General features: G+C 45.4%; 12 protein-coding genes across 12 annotated transcripts; 4 read left to right on the top strand and 8 right to left on the bottom strand.

The window, feature by feature from the left end:
• Positions 1-805: 805 nt before the first annotated feature.
• GLAREA_05885 (Ankyrin repeat-containing protein) lies at positions 806-2,524 on the bottom strand (the record flags this gene model as incomplete). Its single annotated transcript, XM_008081299.1, has 1 exon — positions 806-2,524. One exon carries the CDS (start codon positions 2,522-2,524, stop codon positions 806-808), a length of 1,719 nt encoding a protein of 572 aa, XP_008079490.1.
• A 527-nt stretch (positions 2,525-3,051) lies between these two features.
• On the bottom strand, positions 3,052-3,339 carry GLAREA_05884 (NAD dependent epimerase/dehydratase, putative; the record flags this gene model as incomplete). The annotated part of the gene is made up of 1 exon (XM_008081298.1): positions 3,052-3,339. The coding sequence occupies one exon, from the start codon at positions 3,337-3,339 to the stop codon at positions 3,052-3,054; it is 288 nt and encodes a 95-aa protein (XP_008079489.1).
• Positions 3,340-3,629: 290 nt separating this feature from the next.
• Positions 3,630-4,600, bottom strand: GLAREA_05883 (uncharacterized protein; the record flags this gene model as incomplete). Its single annotated transcript, XM_008081297.1, has 3 exons — positions 3,630-3,822; positions 4,064-4,159; positions 4,542-4,600. 3 exons carry the CDS (start codon positions 4,598-4,600, stop codon positions 3,630-3,632), a joined length of 348 nt encoding a protein of 115 aa, XP_008079488.1.
• Positions 4,601-5,036: 436 nt separating this feature from the next.
• GLAREA_05882 (NAD(P)-binding Rossmann-fold containing protein) lies at positions 5,037-6,010 on the top strand (the record flags this gene model as incomplete). The annotated part of the gene is made up of 5 exons (XM_008081296.1): positions 5,037-5,078; positions 5,131-5,387; positions 5,444-5,602; positions 5,647-5,765; positions 5,826-6,010. 5 exons carry the CDS (start codon positions 5,037-5,039, stop codon positions 6,008-6,010), a joined length of 762 nt encoding a protein of 253 aa, XP_008079487.1.
• Positions 6,011-6,417: 407 nt separating this feature from the next.
• On the bottom strand, positions 6,418-8,567 carry GLAREA_05881 (Zn2/Cys6 DNA-binding protein; the record flags this gene model as incomplete). The annotated part of the gene is made up of 4 exons (XM_008081295.1): positions 6,418-7,017; positions 7,106-7,944; positions 8,063-8,221; positions 8,537-8,567. 4 exons carry the CDS (start codon positions 8,565-8,567, stop codon positions 6,418-6,420), a joined length of 1,629 nt encoding a protein of 542 aa, XP_008079486.1.
• Positions 8,568-9,018: 451 nt separating this feature from the next.
• Positions 9,019-9,225, bottom strand: GLAREA_05880 (oxidoreductase CipA, putative; the record flags this gene model as incomplete). The annotated part of the gene is made up of 1 exon (XM_008081294.1): positions 9,019-9,225. One exon carries the CDS (start codon positions 9,223-9,225, stop codon positions 9,019-9,021), a length of 207 nt encoding a protein of 68 aa, XP_008079485.1.
• A 1,475-nt stretch (positions 9,226-10,700) lies between these two features.
• GLAREA_05879 (NAD(P)-binding Rossmann-fold containing protein) lies at positions 10,701-11,878 on the top strand (the record flags this gene model as incomplete). The annotated part of the gene is made up of 3 exons (XM_008081293.1): positions 10,701-10,950; positions 11,008-11,493; positions 11,556-11,878. The coding sequence occupies 3 exons, from the start codon at positions 10,701-10,703 to the stop codon at positions 11,876-11,878; spliced, it is 1,059 nt and encodes a 352-aa protein (XP_008079484.1).
• A 1,241-nt stretch (positions 11,879-13,119) lies between these two features.
• On the top strand, positions 13,120-14,295 carry GLAREA_05878 (Metalloproteases (zincins), catalytic; the record flags this gene model as incomplete). The annotated part of the gene is made up of 3 exons (XM_008081292.1): positions 13,120-13,321; positions 13,385-13,667; positions 13,719-14,295. The coding sequence occupies 3 exons, from the start codon at positions 13,120-13,122 to the stop codon at positions 14,293-14,295; spliced, it is 1,062 nt and encodes a 353-aa protein (XP_008079483.1).
• A 219-nt stretch (positions 14,296-14,514) lies between these two features.
• GLAREA_05877 (uncharacterized protein) lies at positions 14,515-15,346 on the bottom strand (the record flags this gene model as incomplete). The annotated part of the gene is made up of 3 exons (XM_008081291.1): positions 14,515-14,893; positions 14,956-15,193; positions 15,265-15,346. 3 exons carry the CDS (start codon positions 15,344-15,346, stop codon positions 14,515-14,517), a joined length of 699 nt encoding a protein of 232 aa, XP_008079482.1.
• A 3,043-nt stretch (positions 15,347-18,389) lies between these two features.
• Positions 18,390-19,970, top strand: GLAREA_05876 (uncharacterized protein; the record flags this gene model as incomplete). The annotated part of the gene is made up of 1 exon (XM_008081290.1): positions 18,390-19,970. One exon carries the CDS (start codon positions 18,390-18,392, stop codon positions 19,968-19,970), a length of 1,581 nt encoding a protein of 526 aa, XP_008079481.1.
• Positions 19,971-20,161: 191 nt separating this feature from the next.
• GLAREA_05875 (uncharacterized protein) lies at positions 20,162-21,266 on the bottom strand (the record flags this gene model as incomplete). The annotated part of the gene is made up of 2 exons (XM_008081289.1): positions 20,162-20,300; positions 20,353-21,266. 2 exons carry the CDS (start codon positions 21,264-21,266, stop codon positions 20,162-20,164), a joined length of 1,053 nt encoding a protein of 350 aa, XP_008079480.1.
• Positions 21,267-21,873: 607 nt separating this feature from the next.
• Positions 21,874-25,909, bottom strand: GLAREA_05874 (HAD-like protein; the record flags this gene model as incomplete). Its single annotated transcript, XM_008081288.1, has 5 exons — positions 21,874-25,172; positions 25,254-25,337; positions 25,397-25,510; positions 25,693-25,782; positions 25,834-25,909. The coding sequence occupies 5 exons, from the start codon at positions 25,907-25,909 to the stop codon at positions 21,874-21,876; spliced, it is 3,663 nt and encodes a 1,220-aa protein (XP_008079479.1).
• Positions 25,910-25,990: the final 81 nt, after the last annotated feature.

Here is a 25,990-nt window from a genome sequence, read left to right as displayed (position 1 = left end):
TTGGGGGGTGGAGGTGGTAGTGTGTTTCTGAGTTGGTGACGGAATGGTTTTGGATGTCAGGTCTGGATTATTGCTTGCATGCGTTCTGTGTTGCGAATTTAGCAGCATCTAATTCTAAGCTACTACTGCTCTATTTTGAGGTCGTTACTCTCTCTTCAAGACTGTCCTTTCGCCTGTTTGCCTGCCTTCATAACGTTACCTTATTTCCTCGCTGCTAAACGCTCCTAATATACAAAGGGGGTACACGCTTTCGTTAGGTGAGTAGATAAGCAGAGTACTATAATGTCCAGAATCGCGTAAAATAATAAGTTAACAATTAATTACTAAGTTAACGACCACAACCCGCTCGTAGCTAGCTTATACGGTGTCGCCCTTCAGCCTCTTGTTTTCACTGCTTGTCGATTAGAGTATTATTCATGATATCCATGGTGATGTTCGAGGAACTGTATCTTATCGATCTTTTTATCGAAACAGTGCTTGGGGACTGGGAAGCGTAACATTCGAAATGCTTGGTGATGAGTTAAGTTTTTGCTTTAAATTATTTGCTGTATATTACAATTGTTTCAATTGTTTCAATTGTGCCACAGAACTGAGTAGAGCCTCGTGCCATACTTATAGCTGTTTAATGTTCTAATCATCTTAACTAAAGCGACCTGATTTATGCCTTGCGAAACACTTTTAGATCACCTTAAATGATCAAATCAATCTTACTGACTTGATCAATGACAACCCTCATTGGAATTAAAACGTGATCAGAGGCTTATACCACCAAAAAGGCACCAAGTCCGCGTGTGTGTCAAAGAATTTAGTAGAATCCCGAGCCGTTCGCCAGTAATAAAATTACAATCTCATCAACAAGATTGTTTTGCTCCCTCAAGTACTCCGATTCGGCCGCCATTCTGGCCGGACTCATTTGACCCTTACCTGTTAACGCGAGATCAACACCGTGTGCTACTAACGCTTTGATTACACCCAGAGCCCCGCGCTCGGCAGCCCAGTATACCGGTGTCAGTCCAGGTCGGATGATCATTTTCATTTTCGAGGGGTCGGCCATCACGTCTCGCAAACGATGTCCCCATGGCAAAGGCGTCAAAAATTGTCGTCCTTTGACTTGCGTGCTTAATAGAGGAGCACGGGTACCTGGGTCCGCACCCCGAGTTATCAATTCTCGTGTGAGATCCGCGGCTTTACCACGTATGTCGAGATCGCAATGAAGTGCAAGAACATGTAGTGGCGTCCAGCCCTCATCAGTCGTGATACTAGCATCTGCACCGTGAGAAAGAAGGCACTCAGCTGCTTGCATTGCTCTGGTTGATGTTTTGGTTGTTGGACATCCCATAGGTGTCAGGGCACACATCAAAGGGGTCCAGCCGTTGGAGTTTATTGCGTTGATATCCAAACCTTGAGTAATCAGGAACTCGATTACCTCAATACGTCCTCCTACGGCGGCGAAATGAAGCAATGTCTCCATGCCATTGTTTTTTAACTGTAATCGAGCATTTCGCTGGTGGTCTGGGTCTGAGCCAGAGTCTAGGTACAGACGGAAAAGACGCAAGTCGAGTCCATAAGCAGCCATGTGCAACGGGCACTCGCCCGCGCTGTCTGGCTGAGACACAGAACCTCCATGTTGTAGTAAAAGGTGGATGGCAGTTTCGTTCGGAATAGTGGAATCACCTGATTGAACTGGCTCGGCCAAATCATGTAGAACAGATTTGCCCTCTTGGTCGGCCATGTTTGGATCTGCGCCCTTCTCAAGAAGGACCTTAACCACGCCTATGAAATCTGAGTGGTAGGCAACACTACATATGAGCGGACAAGAATTCCGGACAAGTGAATTTGGGTTGGCACCGGCATCAATGAGCAACGCGACCAGGAGTTGTTGGTTGATGTAGTCGATGCCGTGGTAACTAACCTTGATATATTCCTCACTCAGCATGTGCTTAAGGCTTGCAGCGAGATGCAGCGCCTCTTGAATGGTGGATTGTTCGTATACAACCTCGTTCAGCAGCAGATTCACCACTCCAAGATGCCAACGTCGTGCGGCAAAAAACAATGCGTGATTTTTCAAATCCTGTGACCAGCCATTCCACCACTCTAACAAATCTTTGACAATAGCAACGTGTCCGTATTCCGCGGCAGTAACAAGACTCATCTGACCGTGTTTGAGCCCATGTATATGGCACTCTGGGCAACGAGACATCCAGAGGCGCTTGACGATATCTCGATGACCATGTTGGGCAGCAAATCCGAGCGCGTTCGAACTCACCGTCAAATTATCGGAGTAGACTGGAAGAGGATCTGCACCAGCATCTAGCAATATCTCCACTGCTTCAGATTTTCCAAATGAAGCAGCAAAATGAAGCGGCGGACCAAATCCATGGGCCATGTACTCGATATCCGGCGGAGACGAGGTACTTAGTAGTCGTTGTAGCTCTTGAAGCTCATCATCGCAGAGACAGGCGTGCAGCGCTTCGTTGCCGGTTTTGAAGCAGTTTTGAAGGTTGCGAGTCCTTGGTTTCGGCATCGTTGCTGTGGGCGGTTATGAAATGGTTATACAGAAGGTAAATAGAGCAAGAAGACAGACAAGAAGAACGGAGGAGGAAGCGATAGAGGAAGGTTTTAATGTTGACATGCAAAGTTGAGGCGTTGTCAGTGTTTGGTCAGTAAGCGAATTAGAAAGCGGGGTTGCCTATTGTGGACAATTCGTCGCCTTTTATATAATTACATAATATTCACCCTTGAATAGAACAAACTAGTGAGATTATGCAGACCTCATTATTAAATGTTAATCTTCATTAGGGTGTGAAATCTAAGGCAAATTTTCCTCTTTGCTATCAGCTTTGTGTAAGTCTCATCTCGAACCGACAAGTGTTACTCGTTTTATAAATTCAATGTTACCCACCAATTAACTCTGTTCCGGGCCTACAAAATCTCCATTAACATGGCATTATGGACGGGTGTTGTTTATGCGATAGAATCCTTTTGGTCAATAAGTTGTAATGAAAAAGCTTAGCTCCTTAATAATAGAAAGTAGATATAAATATTACTAAACTACAGATCCGCTGCCAAATTCTCCCTGAGTGTTTGCTCAAAAGACGTATACCCCTTTTGGTCCCACCATTTAGTCAGTAACGCTGCGCCGGGCGCGTTATCTTTCTCACCCAAATCCTTATCTACGGGCTCAGGGAAATGTGGTGCAACCTTCGCGCTCGGCTTCAAATTTTGGATCTCATCAATGAGCTCATTCCAGTTGAACTTATCAGCAGCAGCAATGAAGCGCTGTCCAACGATTGTAGCGTCAATTGACGCTGCAAGATGAAGACGGGCCACATCGGTCATGTTGATATACCATTCTAAGAAGATGATCCAGGTTAGCAAGGTATAGAGAGAATAAGGAGATGAGTAGGAGTAAGCATAATAAATAAAGACCTACGACCGTTGCCTCCAAACGCCGGCACCTCCCCATTCAAGATCGATCTGGGCCATTCACCAGTCGCGCTCGGTTCGGTGATAATTCTTCCAAAGATAGTACAAGAAAGAACAGAGTTGACTGTGAAATGAGGCCGTTTTGTCTTCACAAATTCATAAATAGCATGCTCTGCTTCATTCTTTGCAGCCTTATAATTAACTCAAGCACGCTCTGGGGTATAAGGTGGCGGTGCCCATGCAGCAGCAACAGCATCTCCCGCCCAAGTGTTGCCGTCCTGTCTATAGGTCTCGCCTGGTCTGAAAGCAATGGGAATTGTTCCAGTCCATACAATGCGCTTTACACTGGGTGCTGAGAGAGCCGAATTCAGAACCCCTACTGCGGCTGCAATGTTTCTGGCACAATATCGTTAGGATCTGCTGGGCCGGGGGGCTTGGTAGCTGTGAGGATAATAGCGTAGACGCCCTGAACTGCTTCATCAAATGCTCCTGGAGTATGCATGTCCTCAACCACAATAGACGAGTAACTGGGATTTTTGAACACATCTTTTAGTACTGCAACCTTCGCCTCGCTTCGTACCGTGCCTCGTACACGAAATCCTAATGCGAGGGCTTCCGTAATGATATTACTTGCAACATGGCCAGTGGCACCGGTAATGAGATGAGCCCTCCGACTGGAAAAAGAAGATCTTTGGCGTTATTGCTAAAGCCCATGGTGAGATTGAGCGGATGGCTATTAGTTTCCGATTAGCGATTGGAAAGTATCGAAGATTTGGCAAGTGACTTTGATGGGAGGACACTTTCTGTGATTGTTATTATTTGATAACCATCAATTTTTTGGATGAACATAAGATTTTATAGAAAGTTTTGCCAAGTGAAGTTGTCAACGAAAATAAGTTGTTCAATTACGAAGCAATCGGTTCTTTCCATCTTTCGGATCCCATTGCCGTTGAGGAAATCCCATTATTATTATTGCTGCTGAGAAATCAATCAAGGCAGAGTGGAGCAGGCCGAGTGGTTCATTGTCCAAAGTAAGGGTTCATGAAAAAGATGGTATTGATAATCAGGTTCATGCCGTAAATTTCGTGGTCGTAAAAAGTTTGCCAAGGGCTTACGGAGGTGTGGTATATGCTCTCGGAGTTCCCGGTGCGGACTCCTTGGTGCGATACGGCATGAGCACCTCAAGACTCCAGAAAACCAACACAATACACTCTTAATTCTGTGCAAAAGATATGGATGTCTTGTGACAAGCTAAAGCAAGAAGTGGTCTTCGGTCCTATACATCTGTGTACCCAACACAGGTGATATACTGTGAACCGGAATCCCGAAAATTGTTTGATGCAAATTTTGTGCCTTCCGCCTTCATCAAGCATGATAAGGCCAATATGGTGTTCAAGTTGGTAGTAGCTTTATATTGCTACTGAGGCACTGGTGAGAGAATTCCCTTTAAATGGTAATGCCCCGACTGTTTTGCTTGAGCACTTGGGGTCTTGAGAGGCGTACAAAGACAGACGGTCATTCTTGATAGCCCTCCATAATACCACGCCCAGTAGTTTGAGCGTTCGCGTAGCTGCCGTCCAAGAGCACTTTTTACTTTTACTTCTTCGAAAATGCCGTCTTACGTAGTGACTGGAGCTTCAAAAGGCCTTGGGGTATGTTTCAGTCTACCCTATCAATATAAGATACTCACTTGACGTGCAACAGTTCGCCTTCATAAAGCAGCTCGCCTCAGATCCGGCCAACACAGTTGTGGGAATTGTTCGAGACATGGTGGCTACTGAGGAAAAGCTGAAAAAGCATGGCATCCATAATGTCAAAATCTACGCAGCGGATATTACCGATTTACCTGCGCTCGAGGCTGCCGCAACAGAGATCCAGAGGACAGTAGGCGGTATTGACTATCTCATAGCAAACGCCGCTTTCGTGTCGGGTGTAACGTCGTTGCGGAATCTTTCAGATTTGTCCGATTGTCACTCTCCTCCAAAACTCTGGTTTCTTGCTAACTCCCTATATGCAGTGCTGGAAGGCCAGAAGTGCTACGAAAGGACATGATAGACTCGTTCTCTACCAATGTTGTCGGCTTTATCAATACGGTCAATGCCTTCATTGCTGGAGTCCGCACAGGGCAGGTCAAAAAAGTCATCGCAATTACGAGCGGTATGGGTGAGATTGGCTTGTCAACGGGCTTGAGCTAGATATTGCGCCTTCTTACGCCATTAGCAAAGCGGGAGTAAACATGGCAATAGCTAAGTACAGCGCAATCTATCGACAAGAGGGAATTCTTGTTTTTGGTATTTGCCCAGGATCGATTGATACCGATGCACAAAATGCTAGCAACCGTGAGTCTTTCTTCTATTCAAGGACTATCTTTGGAAACATCTTACATTAATGTTCTTTAGTGAATGAAGAAGACCTGAAAAGACTACAAGCGGTTGGAGCAAAAACTATTGCCTATGCGCCACACTTCAAAGGACCGGTTTCAGCTGAGGAGGCTGCTAAGAGAGTCTTGGCTATCGTGGAAATGGCAAGATTTGGGGATGGGAAAGCTGGGACCACAATCTCTCAAACCGGGACTGATAGATAGCTGTGAACAAGTGCAACACATTGTACTTAGTAGCGCAGTGATGTTCTCTACAGGACCAACAGGCGGGTCGGTGAAGCCCTTAGGCTTTAGAATATCACGGAAATACAGCTTTTGAATTCTTCTTCAACAACACAACATCGCCCCCAGAACGCGTCCCAAAGCCTAAGAATTATAGTAGCGACGGTAAAGACTTGATTGGCGTAGCCATTGCTTTTTACAAATACCCCTCCGGGCAATATATCTCTCTCAGCGATGATTCAACATGGATATGCTTCATGTTGTCCGTAAATACTAGTTGATGTGGCTATCTACCTTTAAAAATGGTTATGCTCACACCTAGAACTTCCAGGAAATTCGCGGGCTATGATATTGATGTATGTCAATTAACATGAGGGTTCCCAAGGCCATTAACTTGTCGAGTATATTAGCTTGCGATCAGACAGGTTTTCATAGGCAGGAGAGAAGTGTGCACCTTCAGCCATAAGCATCATACCAAATTCATCAACCTCCCCTAACCACATCTCGCACCTCACGCTCAAGGGAACACCAGGATCGATATAAAAGAGCTCGAGCATCCTATAAACGCCACCAACCCATTGTACAAGCCATCTGCGATACGAAGTTTGCCACTCCTGCTCATTACCAGCCTGCCACAGATATCGAGCAGCAGGAGCCGGGAATGGACCAAGCGAAAGACATGTGAGAAGCGGGTAACCGTGCAAGTGAGACCATGCCCATTCAAGATGATGGAGAGCTAATATCGTTCTACGCTTAGCAGATACTACCGCCCAGTCTTTCCACGATGGTAAAGTATGGTCAAGCTCTTGATCCAAGAAGAGACCTGTCGCCGCGAGTGTATGTTTCATTTCCCATGCATCAACAAGTAGCTGACCATCAATGGGATGAGCTAATGCTTCAGACTGACCAAGTCCGAAGAACAGGATTATCAGAAGTATTATCAAGGACTGTACAGCTGCAAGAAGATTCATCTCGTCATAGTAAGGATACTGCGTGAGAAAGATAAAAGTTAGACGGAGCTTTCTATGCGCACATCTGCTTATGGAACTTCGCGGCAAGTTTAGTCCTGAATCTTACCTCATCATTCAGTCTTCGAACTTCCTTAAGTATTGTTTGCAGAACCAACTCTCGACTCCCATCCGCGTATCCAGCCCACATTCTTACTAGCGTGAAGCAGTATGCCAAAGGCTCAGGGACACCCTTTTCTAGCTGTACTTTGTGAATTATTGGCGGTAAATTATCTGTGTAGTGCATGGCCATAGTACGTGGCCACGACTTGAGAACCCTGATGACGAAATGCATAGTATGGTTCGATGTGAGAGTTGGAGCAGTTTCACCTGCTTGTGTACTTGTTTGACGCGCTGCAATTCCCAGTAGAACCCGACGACGATGTTCAGAGATGCGCAGGTCTGGTGGGGTCCCTGGCAAGGAAAAGTCCAATCCCACTGGCTCCAGTTCCGTTGACAATGCTGATTGGAACTCATCTGTGCCAGGATCCGTGTGCGTTGCAGTACTGATAAAGAGATGATTGTTGGAATTCTGATCTTGCATGACTTCTAATGTTGAAGATACACTTGTTTGGATATCTTCGCCATTTCTAAGTGCGTCCTTATAAGCCCCAGAAGATGCTGAAGAAGATGTAGATCCATCAGAAAGCCCTGGTTGATGAGGGAGTCTTAACACATGGTGATTCTCAGTCAGATGGTGAGTAGGTAACGGCTCGTCAACTTGCCCTCTCTCCTTGATTCTCGACGATCGCTGCAAAACGTCATTTCTGCGTTCGTCTACGATCAAATATTCACAATTAAGATTGCGGTCACGACATCTGCCACAAGTCGGCTTTTGAATATCGCATCGCACTTTGGAGCTTGCACAACCATGACATGCTTTCTGTCTTATGAGTCCTTTCCCGCCTTCTATACATCGTGTTGAGTGTCTCTGTAATGAAGATACTAGATTCAGAGGACAAGAATTAGCCATCCGCAAATCGTGGGTTTGATGGGGTGAATTTTCTTGGTCGTTATGTAACTCTACCTTTGGTGAAACGCCTAGAGCAGCGGGAGCACGTAGGTCTTGCACCAGAAGCACGCATTCTAGAGGTCACACGGATACCAATGATTCTAGATTCCGGAATCACCGCTACACTGAAATCATCTGCTGCGTTACGACTTGACAATGCACACAATTGAAGACCTGAGTGAGGATTAATAGTAGTATTTATCAGCAGGCTTAGTAAGGCATGCCACTATCAACTGGTGACGGTTGTAGGGTGGGGGTTGAGTCGTTCCCCTCTTTTTTATTCCAACGACCTATATTGCTTGGCCACACCCCGTGTTCTGATCACATTACTGGTGCGGTCAATTATTGAACGGACTCCAAACTCGATTGGATATCATCTAGGCGTGATCAATGGGTTGGAAGCATAAAATAACCACGGTGTTGTGGCAAAATTGGGGAAAACCGACCATGCCAAGAGTAATAAGCTTACCTCCAGATAGAATTTTGTACTCGCATCCCCCATGAATATTTCGTATGACATGTTTCTGGTCGTCAATAAGCTCATCTTCTAGAACAACTCATCTGCGGATCACTCGGGTGCTGCAGTGCTGGAACCAGGAGTTCCGAGTTCCTGGACCCTTGTATGAGAATGTCTGTTAAAATCCCAGATCCTTTGCTGTGTTGGAATCAATCCTGTATAAGTAAAATGTTTGCATATGATAAATCGCAAAGCATTTAGTCATCAGAAAAAGTAGCGGTCAACAAGGAAAAATAAGTGCGTCATTTGGCGAGAAATTGACCTATTCAACAGGTTATGAAATTGTGTTGCATACCTTTCTAACATCAAATATGAACAGCTGCACTAGTTTTTGATGTGCTCATCTAATGGATACCAGCCACTCTAAACCATTATCTCCACTGCTCTCCTAGTAGCGGCTTCAAGATCCTCCTTTGGCAAACCAAGCACCTCATTATTTAATCCCCTACTTGTCTCAGTCTCCGTCCCCGTTGAGATAGAATACACGTGTGAACATGCTTTTGGTGAAACCTTCCCGGTCACCTCTCTGCAATTGCTCTACTCCTCTCTTCCATCGATCAGCAGATGGCTCGTAGGTGATTTCCCAATCAGTATCTGCGTCGCCAGGCACACGGTCTACGCTATCGAGTATGTCGAGATCATAGCCGAAGACCTTGAGCATAATGTATAATACGCCAGGTTCGATTGCAGCTCTGATAATTTTGCTTTGAAGATCAGGAGGAGCGCTGACCGATAGTAACGATCAAGAACTGTTGGCCCTGCCGCCCTGGAGGGTATTGACTGGTGATTTCCCTGCATCATCATAGTTGGTCTGAGCCATTGTTATTCATGCGGGCACGTTTGCCGAGCTTTGAAAACGTCTCAGGGCTGTGACCTAAAGTTTGCATGTTTTGACAAGATGCTTTGCGAAGTAGCCGTCGACGCGGCTAGTAATCTTTCAAGCATTAGCTAGAAGCAGTCATAGTAGAAGAATACTTGACTTACACCAATTATACCTACTTTGCTCAGAAGTTCTGCCATCGTTTATTGATGCGTGAGACGGGTTCCGAGGTGAAATCCAAAGTGATGATTTGAGCTGCCAAAGCTTTATCTAATTGATTAGATCCAGCCACTTTGAAGCTCAGCTTGGACTATTGCTAAGAAGCTGAACTCACTCCGAGCTGCGAGGCACAATAATCACAGCCTCGTGCGGGTTGGTGGTAGAGAATCACTTAGAACTTCGGATATCGCTATTGAGGATATCTAATTTTCAAGGACCTAACCGTGGGTCCTATTTTTGATTTCTTTTTGGCTTTGTGTTTAAGATAACCTAATAACTTAATAATGTTCTGATTAGTCTCACATTGATGCCATTTCTGATAATTTCTACAAAACATTGATTCCAGCGAATCGAGTTTCACAGTTTCGATGCTTTGATTTGTTGCGTTCTTGTAACTTCGTAGCTCAAGCTTAGGCGGACTTTAGAGGAGTTGTTTCATGTTCGTAATACAGTCCGAGCAATATGCTTCCCCTTTCCGCCGTTGTTGATAAAGTGAGACTTTAATTCATGACGCGCTCATAACATCGGGGCACGAGGGTTTCAATAGCCGACGGCACCTCTTTCAAAGAATTTTGGTATACAATATTGGAAAGAACTACAAGTCAAATGAACAATAGCGGTACAAGACTCCGAGCAGCCGCCGATGATATTTGGAGCCGCAGCAGTACCCGGAAAGCCCCTTCGGTGTTCGGGGTTCCGAGTGGAGCGAAAAAGTCCAGTCATTGAGCTTTAAATTCTTCCTAAAACAAGAAACTTGCCGTTGATTACTGTAGTGGTCTTGGCTGGATGTATAACAGGGTAAAATTACATGAAGAGGTAAGGTTACGCTGAGTAGTGTGTCAGGGTTTCACAATTGGTAATGGTCAGATTGGTAAAACCTCTACCAGAAAGCAACGGAAAGTCATTGTCAGTCGTGTACGCTAGAAACCAAATATGGCAAAGTATTTAAACTGTTCTGGACCGCAGGTTGCCATCAAAAGTCTCGGACGAAGGAAAAAGAAAGAAGCAAAAGCAGCCCAATTCCTCCTCCTACATTAATCAAATACTCAGATCCAGTTACTTACTCTATTGTTAATTTTATTTCACGGAAAACTAGAATGCAGATTGATGATCGAGCCATTCCCGTCGACTCCTTGGTGGTGGTCGTGGGAGCCAATGGATACATGGCATCGGAGAGTGTCGAGAAGCTCCTGCAAGCTGGGTACCGGGTTCGTGGCACAGTCCGGGACCTTGAGCGTCACAACGGCTGGATGTACCGCCTTTTTGACAGCAAGTGGCCCGGAAAGTTTGAGCTTGTTCAGGTCCCTGATTTCCTGGCCGACGCCGCCTTCGATGAAGCTTTCAAGGGTATGTGAAGAGTGGTGGCAGCTTAACGCGGCAACGACATTGCTAACGACCCTACAGGAGCCGCAGGAGCCATCTACACCTCAATGCCCGTCATACTGGATACTGACATCGAGAATGTTTGGGGCACATCGAAGAATGGTCTCATCAACACTCTTGAGGCAGCTGCACGCGCTGGCGTCCAACGTTACGTTCTAGGATCCAGCTCCAAGGCAGTCATCACCACCAATTACACTGGTTCTCCAGTTGAATTAACCGTAGACTCCTACAATTACGATTCCATTAAAGAAGTCTATTCTGGCCCACAAGAAGATTCCTTCGCACGACGAGTAGCTACTTTCAGTTCTGGGCGGGCTCTTGCAGAACTCACATTCTGGGACTGGGTCAAGAAAGAGAACCCCCCTTTCGTTGCTAATTGTGTTGTACCTGATGGACAGTTCGGTCGAATCTTAGACGTGGAGAACATGAACGTTGGAGACACTTCATCATCTGGACAATTGAAGCGAGCCCTTGCAGGAGAATGGGCTGGCGTCCCATTCTCACTTGGTAAGTGATCTCATCATTGTTCCGCGGGGAGAGACCCCTTTCTGACCCCAGCTCTCACACAGCATTCATTAGCGATGTTCAAGATTCCGCACGTCTACTCGTGGCGGCGTTGGCCAAGACTTCCATCAAGAACGAGCGTATCTTCTCCTACTACAAGAATCGAACGTGGAACGACCTACGTCAAACCATCCGACAGGAATTTCCTGATCGCCCAGAGCTGGTTAAGGGTCCCGACTCGGAAATCACCGGTAGAGACGTATCATTTGCGCCTAAGCCAATTGCACGCGCAGAAGAGATCCTGCGATCCATTGGGCAATCAGGATTTGCCAGTGAGGAGAGCATCTTGCGGGCTTTCGTAGCTTCTGCATACCCAGTAAAGCAATAAGAGGTCATGAAAATAAATGTAGAGTCAAGTAGCCTTGTACCTTGGAAAATAATCTTTACAGAAATTTGGTAGTGATGCTGTTCGCAACTAAAGACTTAACATAAGGAAGAGCACAGAGACCACTAACGAAGCCTGCATGGGAAGACATAAAGCCTCAGGCACTCTCTAACATGTTAATGAACTGAAAGTGTCCTTTGATTACCTAGGTACTCAATTTTGTAGCACACAATTCACCAAACAGTGATGGAATAGCGTTAAGTCCATTAAAGCTTGAACAAACAACTTGTTTTAGACTTGACAAAGTTATGTTTTACTCTTTTATACTAGTATGTTGGAGTAGATCTGGTACAGGAATATATGTACCTAAGTGGGGAAATTCCATATAGACTAGTCTACACAGATAGGCGAACAGATAACAGGTTAAAGAATTGAAAGAGATTTGCAGTAGTAATAATTCGCTTTCGGACTCGGTTACCATTTCCAGATTTCATTCACAATATTCGATGTGTTTTACATACATCGAAAGCATTTACCACTGTTTGCAACGCACCCCCCGACAAAAAGGTGCCGAGGTAAGGATTTCCGCCAGACTTCGCCTCCACACCCTCATCTCGAGCATCCGCACGCACCCCATCACAACCACCTTCCTATATCAACAACCAAAAGACCAAGCAATCTCTTGGCGCTTCCAAGTCCTCATAAGCTTCGTCAAGCTTTATCTTCCTGCTCCGATTCGCAATCGCGCTGATAAGCTTCGTTCTCGCTGGCTGCCGGCGCTAGTACCTTGCAAGGTTGTCGCCGTCCTTCCTAATGCAGAACATCTTAAGAGATCGTCTTCTCCCCGCATCAAAGCCGGCATCTTGGAGATTGAGTTGCCACTTTGAGGAAAGATTGACTGCCGGAGCAATATGCAACGCTGACCTCTTTGGACGGTTAGAGGACGGCCTTGGCGGGTTGGTGGTATTTGTTTGGTTGAATGGTAGGGGCGGCGAGATGATCATCTTATCGATGTGGAAGATATTGTCGCTAATAGAGTTTACATCGCGGGGGGGGTGTATCACATGGGTATTTGCCATCTATCAGAATGATTTGTTGTCTGCTTAGGTTTGTAAGTGCATTAGGGTTTGAGCCGGAGGAGGAAAGAAGTACTTAAAGTGACCTGGAATTCCTCATATCTCATTTAATATCATCCATACAGTTGTTTCCCCTTTCGCCCCAATCAAAGACACTCATAGCTCATCATGGTTTCCGGTCTTCTCCTAGTCGCTGTTCTTGCCGGCGTAGCTGCCGCTGCATGTCCTCTCGCGGTTAATATCGCCAGCGCTACTGATCATGTTACGGAAGTGACAGTTACCAACACTGGCAGTGAGGCTTTGACCGTGTTCAAGGGAAACACAGTTTTCAGTGAGCATGCCACCAAGGATCTTGTGGTTGCCGATGCAGGTAAGTTTCTAAGTCGACTTCGCGATGATTTCGTTATGCATGAAACGGTTAACAAGTGACTAGATGGCAAAATACTTCCATTCGAAGGAATTTATGTCAACTACAAGAAAACTGGGCTTACTTCTGATATGTTTCAGACAATTGCACCAGGAGAGAAGATTACAACTTCGGTCAATGCTGCAAAGACATACAATCTTGACGGTGTTGCGACCGCTCAAGTCTCTGCACTCCAGGGTTTCAAATATGTCACCGGAACTGCTGCTCCATCGGCATTGAAAGATACTTCCTTTTGCGAGAGCTCAAGTTCAACTGTCGCTATAACTCCAGATCAGAGCAAAGTCAAGAGGTCAGTGCTCATTAAATCCTGTTTCCACGGCGTATCTAACACCATTTCCAGAGATCACATCTATTCTGGTCGTGATAGCACCGGTGTATCTTCGCGCATCCAAAAGCGTGCTGTAACCTACAGTTCATGTTCTACATCCCAAACCAGCTCCCTGAAGACCAGTGTATCCGACGCTATTTCCCTGGCAACAATCTCCTACACCGCAGCAGCTACCGGCGCCTACTACTTCACCACCTGGTTCAAATCTACCGCCGAAGAAACCCCTGTACGCAACATTTACAACAAAGTCAAAGGCGTGCAAACCACCTCCCCAAAGATCTCCTGCACAGACATCTACAGTGACTGCACTGACGGGACCGCCCTTCTCTACACTGTACCAAGCGCCAACACGATTGTTCCGTGCCCAAATAACGGATACTGGGATTTTCCAGAGTATGCTACTACTTGCGCTGATGATGATTATGACAAGGCTGGAAGTATCTTGCATGAAATGACCCATTTGTATGGTACTACGGATTGGGCATATGGACCTACTGCTGCGAAGGCATTGACTGCTGCGAAGGCGGCGCAGAATGCGGATACTTATGAGATGTATGCTGGGAGTGTTAGACTTGGTGGGTGTAATTAGATTTCTGAAGGGGCGTAGGCTTGGAAATCTTGCAAACTGAGATATATGAAGTCATGATTGAAAATGATAAACCTTATTTACTTGCATTAATCCGTCAACCAAGAAGTTAAATGAAAAGCCTATTGTTTCCACGAGCCTTTCCCTCTATACTTCGAGCCCGATCAAAATTTCTTCACGACTTCCAAAGCCCTTTCAATAGCATTGATATCTTCCACAAGCTCACATCGTGAATTGCGGAGTCGTATCAAACTCTGCGCGAGAACCGTCAGATGTGTCAAGCGAAGACAAACGCTTGTCATAATCAACCCCATGATCATCTACAATCCTTTTCAAACCTTTCTTTACTGTGACAATTGTATCATGGTCCATGCCATGACATCGTCGAAGGTGCTCCGTAAGATTATATCTCCTTGCAAATCCTTTATCGTTTCGTGTGCAAGACTTCAGTGGACACTTGAATCTTCTGCTAATGTCTTTCGAACCATGCACTTCTCGAGTGTGCCGTGTAAGTCCCGCTTTGTCTTTTAGTAGCGGATAACGGCAGTTTGGTTTGTCGCATGCGTAAACTCTGGCTTCAGGTGTTGAAGGTGGTTGTGAACTAGTGGCGTTAGCGAAGTCTCTTCTTGTTGGACATGGTTGAGAAAGAGTGTGAGACCCTACAGGCTTGCTATTGAGAGTAGCTCAGTGTATTGTGTCGTGGCGGAGGTACCAGTCGCTGAAGTTGTCTCGGGGACTGTCTCAAAATACCGCTCGTAGGGGGCAGTCTGGTTCTGAAGAATGTCGGAAAAGCATCCTTCGACGTCGGCGTAGCCACTATCTTCATAGAAATTGGTGCTAATTTCCGAAGACTGAGTAGTTAAGCTTCCATCAAGGGAGTTGTAAATCGAAAAATCGACATCTGGGCGAACGTAGTTTAATTAGAAGGATATTTTTCATCGTCGATGCTAAAATCCTGGCAGAGGAACCTACTGTGGTCTTTGGTTGCACTGTCTAGATCCACCCATGACATGGTTTGAGGCAAGCCGCTATCGGACCCAAAGCTATTGTTCATCTTGAAGTTACCTTAGTACCGTTTTAAGTAGACAAGCTGTATCTCTTGTGAGGTTGTACAAGGGGGTACTTGAGTTAAGCGAGAAATGGGAAGTTTGGAAAGTCACTTCAGTGTCCTTGATACAATAACGCGGGGTAAGTATACTTAAGTATACAATGATTTACGCCCGGTTTGAATGAACATGTCTTGGCCAGAAGTATGACTGCAGATGGCTTGATGACGCACCGCTCGTCCAGCTCTATTGAGAAAGGGGACTGCGATCCCTAAGCAGAATTTGGCTACCACTGGACGTCGTCTGCGGTGGGGTGCGGTCGATGTGGTAATACAGCAGAAAGGGTTACCAATGATTTGTTTATATTTGGACGGCACAGTGAGGAGAACAGCTGGAGGGTTGTGCCGGCAAGTGAGCCTTTTTGTTAATTACTTGGGACTTTAGGCTTTTAAAAGCACTACCCAAAAAGCCTTTCGAATTAGGCAAGAGACAGAATAAGTACACTAGAACTAAATTTTACTTAACATCTCTATAACTTATTTAGTTCTAGGGAAGCTAGAAACAGTAGCTTTATAATTATACCTAAATGCGTGGTAGTAGAATACTAGTATAGTAACTTACTTATTATTCTTTAGCTATATCTAATTTATATTCAATCAAGAAAGTATTATTATAATGTTTTTATTAACCGAAGGGCTTTTGTTTTTTTCCCCTAATATTAGACAGAAGTAGTTCGTTTTACTTTACTACTTAATATTTAATATAAGTTAAACTTAATAATATTATAAAGCTCTTATATACTCGTCTAATTATAAGCAGCTTCTACAGCCTGTTAAGCTTACTGAAATTAAATTATAAATAATAAATGAAAACTCTGTTTATTACTTAGTAATTTAAATAGAATTTTGAAAATCATAACATAGAAAGATTAAGCTATATTTCCTCTTTTTACGTACAAGTTCTCTTTTACAAAGGATAATGATACCTTGCCTCCAAGTCAGTGATAGGTCAACCAAAAAAGAGCTCATCTATCGCAGACTTAAAGAATAGTTTCAAATGGAGGTTTTGTGACTAGCCTATTGAGGTATGATATCGGTTGGCCCTGCAAGCCACAAATCAGCGTGGAGATGGGATTGGGAACCAAGCGATGCGATCAACTTTGCCCGACCGATCCAGCAAGCAACTGAAAAATCAGTCACTTCCAATAAGTGCCTTGTTCAAAACGAATTATTGTCAAAATAGTTGGCTATTGAGTATTGCTAGCTCGTGACAAGTGGCCAGCAGTATAACACACGCCAAAGCTCCGCTTTTCAACTGCACGGTTCAAAAGCTCCCCAGAATTGACTTTAGATTGTGGTAGAATTACTGAGCACAAATACCCAATTTCCATTCATAATTATAGTATGATCAGCTTCTTGAACTTCTTGTGGCTATTCCATATCTGCTTGGTTATATCAGAATACTGTGATAATCATTGCTCAAAAGTACTTTTTCCTTACTGCCAATTGCTCGCACTCAATAAGTGGTCTCGCAAAGCGGACCCTAGTATAATAAGTCCAGCAGTTCTTGACAAGTTGATATCGAGCTTATGAGATATTACAGCATGACACTGTCAAAGATGCGTGAAGATTAGCCTTTCGCAAAACCCTTTTTACGGTCACAAGATTTCAAATGCTTCATCGTTATCAATGAAAAAAGAGCCTGTGCAAGGCGATTCTATACGTATCCATTGCAAAGTCTCGATGCAAATTTGAAATATTTCAAGTGACAATCCAGTTGTGATAGAGCTCCACTTTGCAACTCCCATTTTCTCGTCCCGAGTCTTCAACTGCGACAACAAATCTAGAGAATAAATCATTTCCATGCCACAATGTAATTTTCCGTCTTCATACTATAAAACTTTTAAATATCGATGTAGTGCTGTTAAGAATTCATGTACAAACCGATCATCATGTGACTATAACCCGGCATCGCTACCTTGTCGTCGCTACCTGGAAACTCTCCCCTCCTTTGCTCAGAGAATCACTTTGTTTTAACAAGTTCATGCAAGCGTAATTGTATGTTGATTATCAATAGGATATTGTTCGTCACAAAGACAAAAAACTTGCATTTGGCTAAGGCTATGACCAGATTACCAGAGAACAAGACATCAAAAGATAGCTCTCATGCGAAGGAGTTGGTTTTCTACGCAGCGATATCAACTCTCACAGGGCGGTGTTGTTTCTTTACCTACCTACTTTTGTGGTGATGGTTTGCCCAGGTGCTCAGGTGGTAAGGCAGATTTGAGACCCCACATTGTGGCAGTGCAATTGTTTTAGGCAAGTTCCAGGTTGGAAGTTGGGAGTGTGTTGCGACAACAAAAGAAGGCACCTCATGGTGTTTACTCTCATTCTTGGAAAATGGCTTACTCTCATGATTCACTATGGGCCAGTCTCAATCGCAGTCATGCTGCGGAGATTGTAAAGAGATTACTCGACCAGAGAATGGCCTGGTTCCTAAATTATCCGACGACAAAGTGCACAAGAATCGTATGGGAATAGTGGACCTGCACGGCACTCGCTTTATATCTATCCCGTGGAAATCTAGTGTGAAGGAACTCGAGAAGTCAGCTAGCACTTGTGAATGCTGTCAATTTCTCTATTCATGTGTTATCACAAACCGAAACTTGACCAATTTGAGAGACATCAACGGACACCTTCGAGTTACCAGAGAGTATAGAGATTGGGGAGTGAAGCCTTATGACAGGTCTACAGGGGAACGGCTTATCCTGGGAATCAAGGATGGCACTGATCTGGCAAAGTTCAATCTCCTGACAAGTGGTATAACCCCCTAGCGTCGTAAACATATCTGTATCTTATTTTTGTTTAACTGGATATAGATCTTACAAATGACTGGGACGAAGGAATAACAATGAGACCCCTTTGGGAAAATGTGTCATATTCTACAACACTTGAATACGTTGCACGACAACTCGAACAGTGTGAGCTTGGCCATCCTGACTGCCATCGTTCTTCAAAAAGTTACGTCCCTCGACGCCTCTTAGATGTGATCATGCCAGAAAGTCCTGGCATCATTCGACTTAGGAATCAACGTCGTATTGAACAATCTGACCCATACGCGGCACTGAGTCACTGCTGGGGAGACCCGGCTCAAAAACCACTCACCACCACAATCGAAAACGAACGCTCACACGAGACCGGAATATCGGTAGAAGTTCTCCCACAAAGCTTTAAAGACGCTGTTGCGGTGGCGCGGTTTTTAAATATACGATACTTGTGGATTGACTCTTTATGTATTCTACAAGACAGTGAGTCTGATTGGGCGACAGAATCGAGGCAGATGGCAGATATTTACAAAAATGCAAAGGTCACCATCGCTGCAGCGTGTGCGGAAAATAGCCATGCTGGCTTCCTGAGAACACGACCTTCTCAAGGCAAATGCTATAAGCTAGCTTTCACCAAACCAGACGGCGGCCGAGAAATCTGGTTAGAAGCGACTACTGATAATGAAGAAAATCCAGTGCCTGAAACATCAGTGCTTGGAAGACATCCCTATGAGCCATTGCAGAAACGCGCCTGGGTCCTACAAGAACAACTACTGAGTTCGAAAGTCATCTACTTTGACTCTGATCAGGTCTTGTGGGAATGTAATTCTGTGCAGTATGCTGAAAGCAGGACTTTCCCTTATAACGGGCAGTTCAACAGATACGATCGGAGACTTTCTCGTAATTTCCACCTGAACAACCCACAACAAAAAGGTGGTGACACAAACAACTCTACATCCTCCATTTATCTAGATTGGTACGCGTTACTCAGAGAATTCCGCCGTCGGGAGCTGACTTACGAGTCAGACTCGCTTCCAGCCATGTCCGGATTGGCTAGAGAGTTTGCTTCAATAACTAAAGATGAATATCTGGGTGGTCTTTGGAAAAGTGACTTATTCAGAGGTCTCGGCTGGGGATATGCCAAGAAATCGACAATAGTGACTCGGGGAGTTAGGTCAAGATCTGCTTCTTCACCTTTGTCACAAGACCTGGCCTTGTCGTTGTCACCGGCTTCTTGGACGTGGGCTTCTATACCTTCGGGTAGTCAGGAGTTCCTAGGAGGGCCGTTCTTTTTCTCCATCAGCGAGACGTGGGAGAACGCCGATACCTTCTTACCAAATTCAATATCGCAAAGACTCATCTCGTCGGAGACAGTACCTCGCTATTTGGATACAATGGGCCAACTCAATTCAGCTCGGCTAGTCCTCGAGGGGGCGTGTCGATCAGTGAATGTACGGCTTCATGATAACGCAAGGCTTGAGAATCATCCATACGGGACTATTCCGAAATCCGTGGTCTTTGAAATTGATGGAATGAAAAAACACTATAATCAATACATATATGCTTCGATCGACCGCTTGTTCCAACTCAGAAAGGAGATTAAGTTAGCAAGTGACCAAGGGCGGATATTCTCCTTGACTTGCTTCCTCCTAGGAAGGACTGATTTTATGCATATGCACGGCCTGTTGCTCTATGAAAGAGTTCTAGAGAATGCTCCAGTGTATTATCGATGTGGAATGCTACATATTACGATACGTGACAAATCATTCTACCAAGGTTGGAGTCAGAAAACACTCACTCTTCTATAACTATTGTTCAAGATACAGATTGTATACGGGTCTTGGTGCGATTACTTAGTTTGGCACACTTTGGGACTTCTAGCGAAGACATAAACAGGAATGGAAGTAAATCTACTTACTAGATACGTGCGCAGGAGAAAAACTTTCCAGGTTTCGGGTCTAATAGGACAAAGTTAATCATTCGAGAGGCTGTTTTCCGTTCATCTGCCTTTAGTCTTGTATCTCCCATCCACAATCAAATCCCCGCTTCCAATCACATTGACTTGACCTCTAACTTCCAAGTCACCTCTCACATGCAGCTTTCCTCTGACCGTTAGATTTCCACGAGTACTGAAGTCGCTATCACAAGATTGTCAGAAAGCGTAAAAAGCGGGCAAGAAAATGAACTCACCCAGTCTCCACATTCCCATAGACATCCGCATTTCCTCTCGCTTCGACACTTTCTCTAATCCTCACCTCACCATCAATCTTCACATTTCCTTTTGCACTCACGAACCGATCGACGTCGATCAACCCATCTAACGAAATACTCCCGTGTGCATCTACTTTGCCTTGAACCTGCAATCTGTACTCGCCTCGACTCTTAATCTCAATACCCCCTCTACTATCCACACATCCCTTAACAAACACCGATCCGTCAAGCACAACGCCACCACGCGCACTCACATCCCCCAAAACGTCAATTCTCCCTCTCAAATTCACGTTTGACCTCCCATCAATCTCTCCACCTACCACCACGCTTCCGCTACCACTGTCAATATCAACAACAGCTCGCGCATCTAAACCCCCTCCAATTCTTACGCCTTTAGCTCCACCTTTGATTCTCACATTCGCACGTGCCTCAACACCCCCTCCGATCGTAACGGAATCACTCAAATCAACGTCCGCTCGTCCTTCAACTCCTCCGAGGATATTAATACCGTTGATTAACTTCAAAGGGCCGCCAGATTGGACGCTGGATGTCACTTCTACATCGTCTGATAACGTGACGGTAGACGAGCATTCGATAGATCCGCGGACTGTGAGCGGTCCGACAAGGCTTAATGGTTTTTTTGAGCTTATCGAAGGAAGTTCTGTACGAGGCGAAGTGGAAAGTGGGATTGGACCTTCTGTTTCTGTTCTCTGGTGATGAGAAGGCGGTGGGACGGATGCTAGTGAGGGTGCGTATCGTGATCCTGAGGATGAGGCGCTCGGGGTGTAGGGTGGTGGTGAGGGATCGCGACTTGATTGCGACTCATGAGATGAAGGTAGAGGGTCGATGGGATGTTTGAAGTCGGGTTTGATCTCGTGGCGCATGAGAACCATTTTGATGGCTATGAGATGCTGCTTCGTGGTAGTTACTCGAAAGTGGGGGGTGGATAAATGCCTGCACAGATGGACAAGAGGTCTGTTTGATCTTCTCAACAAGTTTATAATCCTTAACCTCCCTATAATATTAAATTTTCTTGATGCTATCAATCACAATATGATCATCGAGAGACGCGTTGCGATGTTGCGGGGTGACGCGGACATGGACTGATCACAGCCAGTGGATGCCAACTCTCGGAAACCCGCCAATGAAAGTAGTTGAATTTATACAGTTGCCTAACACAGAGATTGACTGCGAAACCACAAACAGGAAATCTAGACTTGGCAAAGATAGTGGCGGTTGTAGTGTAGTGTGTATTTATTTCAGCGACTGAGATTATATTCCCCCAGATCATACTGGTTCATACATGATTTTCACGACTTCATGGGATGAGAGACGTGCAACGGTATAGACCCAACTGCTTCTATATTGCTGTGCAGAATTTAGGGACCAACTTTATGAATATATGACAAAAAGCCTAAGCTACCTTGTGGTGAACGAGCGACTCAAAGAAAACATCCGACCAGGAAATTCACTTCTCCAACCTTGAACCCATCCGATTGATCATAGCTTCACCCATTTCAGAGCCCAAGCAGCAGCAACGACCGGCAAGACACTAACAATCTCACCCAATCCAGCATAAGCAGGAGGAATTCTCGCACCAACAAACGCTCCTGCAGCAAGTAAAATCGCAAAGAGATTGTAGACAAATGCCCATCCGAAATTGAACATGATCCGTTGATAACTAGCTTTACTCAGATTGAGGAGGATGATCACACCGTGCAAAACTGGTCTTACGAGGATTATATCGGCGGCGGACTCTGCGATGGAAGTTGCAGTATCTGATGAGATGTGCACACCGACCGATGCGGATGCGAGAGCTGGTGCGTCGTTTGTACCGTCTCCTACGAAGAGAGTGACTGCTGGAGAGAGACTTTTGATGTACTCTGCTTTTTGGGATGGCGTAGATTTTGATTGAACGTTCATAGCAGGGATATCGAGTTCCGAAGCGATTGCCTGAACGGCACCCTGATCGTCGCCGCTCACAATATGAACAGATATATTACGAGCTTTGAGTGCTGTAACTACATCCAATGCGTCGGATCGGAGTTGATCCTGGAGTCCGTATATTCCGATCAGGCGGTCGTTCATAGTGATACAGAAAGCTGATAGGCTCTGAGAAAGAAGCGACTGGACCGCTGGATGACTCTGAAGGGAAAGCCAACGGGAGTTTCCAGCACGAATTAGCTCGCCGTTCCAAGTACCTTCGATCCCCTTTCCAGGAAGAGTTTTCAAGTCATATAAGAGTTCTGGTTTGACATCTTGATCGATCAGATGCTTCGCAACGGCCGCGGAAACTGGATGCTGAATATCCCCAGTCATTCCAAGCGCCAGTCGAGTCACCAACTCCTTCGAAAAATCAAAGTAGTCTTCTTCTATGACGCTCATCTTCCCTTCAGTCAAAGTGCCTGTTTTGTCGAAGATAACGTGGTCGACTTTTCTTGCAACTTCAATCATCTCAGAAGACTTGAAGATGACACCGTGCTTTGCACCTACACCACCGCTGATGACAACGACCATTGGAATCGCTAAGCCAATTGCACACGGACAAGACACGATCAAGACAGCAATGGCATAGGTTATGCTGTTGACAGCTGCGACTGATGCTCTTTCTCCACGAATCGCAATTGAGACTGCCATCCAGATAGAAAAGGTGATGATTGACAGGACAATTACCACAGGCACAAAGTAAGAAGCGATGCGATCTGCCATGTCTTGTACTTTTGGCTTTGAAAACTTAGCTTTGTCAACCAAATCTGCAATCTCGCTGATCGTATTTTCATCCGGAAGACGAGTGAGCTGAATCGTGAGTGCTCCAGAAATATTAACAGAGCCTGCAACTACTTGGGATCCGCCCAATTTTTCGATGGGCTTGGATTCGCCTGTGATCATGGACTCATCAACCTCGCTGTGCCCGTTTATAACGATGCCATCTGTGGTGATGCGTGATTCTGGTATGATTTTGAATATGTCACCATATTGAAGTAAACGAGCGTCAATACTTTCAGTCGTGAAGCCATCCGATTTGACGAGCAGTGCCGTGTGCTCTTGCAATGATCGGACTGAAATTGATTCGACAGCACGTTGTCGGGCCAGGGCACTAATGTATCGCCCTAGCATAATGAGAGTAACAAGCAGCGTGCTTGTTTCAAAGAATTGTCCTGTCGGTAATGGGTTTCCAGCAGTTTCATAGGCGAACGAAACAATCGAAAATATGTAAGCGGTAGTCGTGCTCAGAACGATGAGCAGATCCATCTCGATGACTCGAGTAAAGATCAAAGACTTGATTGCACTTGGATAAAATGGTCCAGCAACTACCGTCTGAACGACTGATGCGAGGATGAGTGAAGTGATACCGTAAGCGAGGGCATGCTCTGGAAGTGGTGCCCAAGCAAGAATCAAGACTGGAATTGTCAATATTGCTGAGAATAATGTCATCCATCCAGTATGTCGAACATGTCGATTCCCAGCTGCCACTGCAGAATTGGCCTGGACAGGTGCCAAACGAATTGCTGTGTCGTCACAATTGGACATTAGATCTCGTGCGCCAACAACGCGAGGATTATATTCCACTCGTACGATCCCGCTGTTAAGCTTCGAAGTGGCCAAGACACCATATTGCTCCGAGATGCCAGTAATGAACTGATCAACATTCCCGGAGGGAATAAGATCCAGGTACTGGCCAGCAGTAGAAAGCTTTTGATAGACAAATTCCGTACTTCTTTCGAGGATCCTGATGATTTCCTCAACCGTGGAGCTGGCTGTGTTGAGTTCAAATTCGGCTTGCGACATTACCAAGCTGGTCTTGAGGTTGTGAATCTGAGGAAGCAGATCAAGAGATCTGAACAACTTTTTCTCGCATCCAACGCAAGTCATCCCCTCGACTGAAAGAACGACATGTTCCGTGACTTGTGGGAATGACTTTTCGATATCCATGTTGATGTCTTTGGATTTGACGATTGCCAGGTTATGACTATTTTTGCTATCCTTTTCGTCTCCGCAACAAGAATCTTTCTCAATGGGTTTGGAGCCACATTTTCCAGTTCCAGAATCACAACACTCATCGACAGACTCGCTAAAAGCGCTTTTTTTCTCATCTTCTGCACAGCAGGAGATAATATCGTCGGACTGTGTTTCGCAGCATGATTTCTTCAAAGGCACCTTGATGGGCTTGGTAGCAACAGAACTGCAACAGCCCCGAGTTCCTTCAGACTTTGTGACAGGTCCATTGTCGGCCGATACTTGTCGGTCGTTGGAACTCCTTCTTCTAGTGTTGCTGCCATCCTTACTGGTACTGCTACATTTGCCAGCGGAGCAGCAACTGTCTTTGACTCGCGTTGCGGCATCAGAAGGCCGCGCTTGCTCGCGTGAATCACGTCTGACAGGCGAGCGACCAGGTGTGACAGACGATGTAGAAGATGCTAATTTGGGCCGTAGCGAAGATGGGCGTGACGAGCTCGTGCAGCAGCTTTCAACATTTCTCGCCAAAAGGGCTCTGCAGATACATCCTAAAGCCTCCAAAGTCTCGCCAAATTTCTGACGAGTCTCATTGAGGTGTTTCTTGCATGCTGAGGTCTTCTTTGGTCTCGGCTGCTTTGGCGTTGTACAGCTCGGCTTTTCTCCAGATTCATTTGATCGACGGCATGTCACACTTGATGCAGCATTCCTGCTCGCTTCAACTCCCGAGGAGGAACATGTTGGCTGCAACCTAGCGTCAATGTGCGTCTGACTCAAAGCGGTGGCAGATTTTTCCACTACATTGGATTCGTATGATCCGCAGCAAGAGCTGGAGGTTTGATTTTCTAAATCATATTAGCATTTCAACAGAAAGTATCGATACGTCTAAAGATGACCATTTTTGTTGATGCCAGGACTTTTTGTACTTGTCTTGTCTCTGCATTTAGACTCAATTGACCCGTGGGCAGGTGATTTAGCCACTTTGCCGCAACAATTGTCGCCTGTACTGACTATGAGAGTGATCAGTTCATGTTCAGAAGGTTGGCCTGACCATCAAGCTATGACTGACTCGAGGCTGAATAAACACTGGATACTGTTCTCGCCTTACAACCAGAGCCCTCAACGCTGATTTTCTCATGAGTCTCCCCGCCACAGCAACTGTCCGAGCCCTGCTTGTCCGTATCTTGTTTATTGTTAGTAACCAGCCTTTTTATTGCGTCAAGATTTGGACAATAGAAAAAAAAGAGTGGCGATTGCCATAGAATTGGTTTGATTTCTGGCCACTTCTCTGATTGAAGCGGCTGTCAAATGATAGTTGGTATTTTGAAAGTTAAAGCTTGATGTACGAACCGTTCGCACACTCACTATCTTTAGATGGAAACGCCTCGTCCCCGCCGAGCGTATCGCACCCATCTTCAACACAACTCCTTCTCGCTAAGACATCGAGACACTCTTCTGTGTAACAATTAGCCCAGTGTTTTCTGAAGTATGATGATCATCTCTCACCATCACAGCAATCGCGCTTCTTGCCCTCATCCGGGGTATTGCATTCGTCCCGTTCGCACTGAGCGGGCGACGACATATTGGCTTCTTCCTTCCCGTCGTGGCGGAGTGAAGTTCCGATCGTGCTTTTAGGATTATACGCGATATTGGTAGATGGTTT

Source organism: Glarea lozoyensis (genome assembly GCF_000409485.1).
Source record: "Glarea lozoyensis ATCC 20868 chromosome Unknown GLAREA15, whole genome shotgun sequence".
Lineage (NCBI taxonomy): Eukaryota > Fungi > Ascomycota > Leotiomycetes > Helotiales > Helotiaceae > Glarea > Glarea lozoyensis.
Note: the sequence above shows the minus strand (reverse complement) of the source record. Positions and strands in the feature narration are given on the sequence as shown.